The following is a 2,500-nucleotide window of genomic DNA, read 5'->3' on the forward strand; positions in this document are numbered from 1 at the left end:
GCAGTAACTAGTTTCTACTGCTACAGTTGTTTTTCAATAATTTCCGCATAGAGAAGATTATTTAGTTCACAGAAAAAAAGGCTTAATAGTATTGTAGAAAGAAACAGAATTCCTGGGAGATCAGAGGATCAGATGATAGGTATGAAAAAAAAAGAAGATAATAACATTAATCAGATCAGATCCAGATGACTCATTTTCCGAGGGGAAGACTAATAACTTTGTTCCTCAAATGCCCACCAATCACAGAAAAGCCAATAGAGCGTGTGCGCAGAAAAATCACAGAAATGGACATCGAGATAGACGAGGGTCTGCGTGAGGACGAGGTAATTGGCAGGGTCTCCGATACGCAGCGAGACAAGATCCACTTCAAGCCCCGCAGTGTCAGCTTTTCATGGCAGAGAGGTTTCAAGATTGGTAAGTGTATGTCTGTATTGACTTTCCTCTATTTTAGGTGTTGTTTCATGACCATAGAATGATAGGTTTTGATTTAATTTCCTTTCTTATTCCTGTTTAGTCTTTCATGTGTTATCAATTGTACGCCCTTTTTTCTTCTTTCTTTCTGTTCTTTCTTTTTCTTTCTTTATTTTATTTTATTTTATTTTATTTTATTATTTTTTTAAGCAGTAAAATATAGTAAATTGTTAAATAACTAAGATTAATTGTGAATATTTGTCTTCCTTTTTTTCAAGTTTAGTTTTTTTTTATTACGATTATTATCATATCATAATTATCATCATTATCATCTTCATTCCTTCAGTCCTTCCCACCTGATTTCTCACACTTTTAATAAAGTGTTTTTACAGTTTTCATAAAGGCTGTATCTGAGGTAACATAGAAATAAACATTATATTATTTTTATATTTAAAGGCATTACATTATATTGCCACAACAGTATGCTAATATGTAAGTTGGCCAACATATATTTTACATTAGTCATTTTTCATTAAAGTTGAGAAAAATAGAGTATAGTAATCTGTCTTATCATGGAATGAGTTAAAGTAATTTCAGTTGTTCCAGAAAAGATTAGTGAAGAGAGAGTCTAGTCAGCATTGTAAAGAATCTTGTTCAGAGCTTATCGATCACGAGTTTGGTCATTCAAGAAATTTCCTTCATTACCGATCACACCTTAAGAACATGAAGATCAGCAGTGGAGGGGCAAGTCAAGGTGGTCATGTCATCTAAGAGAGTGGGTTCAGCGACGTGGGTCAAAGGTCACAGAATGGAGTGAATGTACTATCCATCGTAGGCTGAGTAAGGATCGTAGCCATTGTAAGTGGAGTAAGGGTCGTAGGGTTCAGGGTCGGAGTGAATCTCGTCCTCCTCCTCTTGGGGAGATTCCACAGGCCTGCAAGGGAGAGAAAGGAAGTGCATTTTTCTTTTTTTCTTTTTTTTTTTGGGGGGGGGGTCAAAAGCATCAGTCTCTAATTGAAAAATTGCACTGAACCACGTTGCTCTAAATATAGAACAAAGTTTCCTTGTGACAAGTGTAGGGAAAAAGTATGAACGAGACTGAATTACATTCTGTAGAAGATATAAAAAAATCGGAACGCGTTAATTACATTTCTTGGGCAGTGAAGTAGTTTAGTCTCATCCATATTTTTTTTCTACTCCACACATTTACGCAAGAACACACATGTCACACACGAGAAAAATATTTTATGATAAGTGGTACTCAAGTGTTACCGGGCTGTGGTGGTGGAGCTCTTAATTGCATCGATGTCCTTGAAGACTGGGCGGCCCACGCTGCCCCCGCGGCGAACCATCATGCGGGAGCGCCACAGGGAGTAGCGCGGCCCACGGAAGTCGTACCAGTAGAGGCCGGAGTACTCGTGGTCTGCTGGGACAGGCCCGTGCAGGTAGCGCCCGTTGAGGTTGCTGTTGGAGGATGTGGGCGAAGATAATAGTCTGAAGGGAGAATGCGGGTTGGGGTGAATATCCGCACCGCAGGATATGTTGAGCTTGAAAATGTTTGCCCAGTTATTCCAAACAGTGCCGTCCTTCGTTTACTTTCCATGTGAAAACGTTTGTGGTCCAGCTGTTTGGGTTTTTTATACACTTTGCCTCTTTTAGAATGGACAGAACTCGCGCTTTTCGTTCTTGTCAAGTCAATTAGGAACGGGATGATACAGAGTGGAGTTCCAGTATTTACATTGATCGTAAATGCTGGAATCTAGACGCAATAGCCAATAACGAGACCTTTCTACAATGAATGAAAATGATCATTTGATGATAATGTGAAAACTACATCGATAGAGAGTAAATTTCATGGACGGCTATGACGAAAGCGTTTAGCAGGATACGCGAGTCACAGTCGGAAACTGACCTCGTGTCGCAGGCTCTGTACCACCAGGCCCCCATGTGGTCGCGGGCGCAATTCCTCTCGGGCCAGGCGTCGTTGTCCACGTCAATGGTGCTGAAGCGCCGGCCCACGTGATATCGCAGAGAGTCGCCTTTGGAGTCAACAGAAAGTCAGTGATCTCATAAGTAATTACTTGTATAT

The 2,500-nt window shown here is 40.4% G+C and overlaps 2 protein-coding genes across 8 annotated transcripts in view; one reads left to right on the forward strand and one right to left on the reverse strand.

The window, feature by feature from the left end:
• Mekk1 (mitogen-activated protein kinase kinase kinase 4) overlaps positions 1-2,500 on the forward strand; it is a 41,395-nt gene that overhangs the window by 21,221 nt on the left and 17,674 nt on the right. For all 3 annotated transcript variants that reach the window (XM_043031556.2, XM_043031555.2, XM_043031557.2), the window contains one exon: positions 247-414. In XM_043031556.2, the coding sequence (XP_042887490.1) occupies positions 247-414 (168 nt within the window). The remainder of the gene's footprint in view (positions 1-246; positions 415-2,500) is intronic.
• Positions 845-2,500, reverse strand: part of LOC122263197 (uncharacterized) — a 7,967-nt gene continuing 6,311 nt past the window's right edge. For 4 of the 5 annotated variants that reach the window (XM_086555707.1, XM_086555708.1, XM_086555705.1 and 1 more), the window contains exons 11-13: positions 2,324-2,450; positions 1,684-1,905; positions 845-1,345 (exon numbers count right to left, since the gene is read on the reverse strand). In XM_086555707.1, coding sequence (XP_086411833.1) covers positions 1,234-1,345; positions 1,684-1,905; positions 2,324-2,450 — 461 coding nt within the window. In that variant the 3' untranslated portion in view covers positions 845-1,233. The remainder of the gene's footprint in view (positions 1,346-1,683; positions 1,906-2,323; positions 2,451-2,500) is intronic. The other variant, XM_086555709.1, reaches the window with a different exon arrangement.

Source organism: Penaeus japonicus, unplaced genomic scaffold (assembly GCF_977035675.1).
Source record: "Penaeus japonicus unplaced genomic scaffold, GWHDUDI00000001_assembly GWHDUDI00000031, whole genome shotgun sequence".
NCBI lineage: Eukaryota > Metazoa > Arthropoda > Malacostraca > Decapoda > Penaeidae > Penaeus > Penaeus japonicus.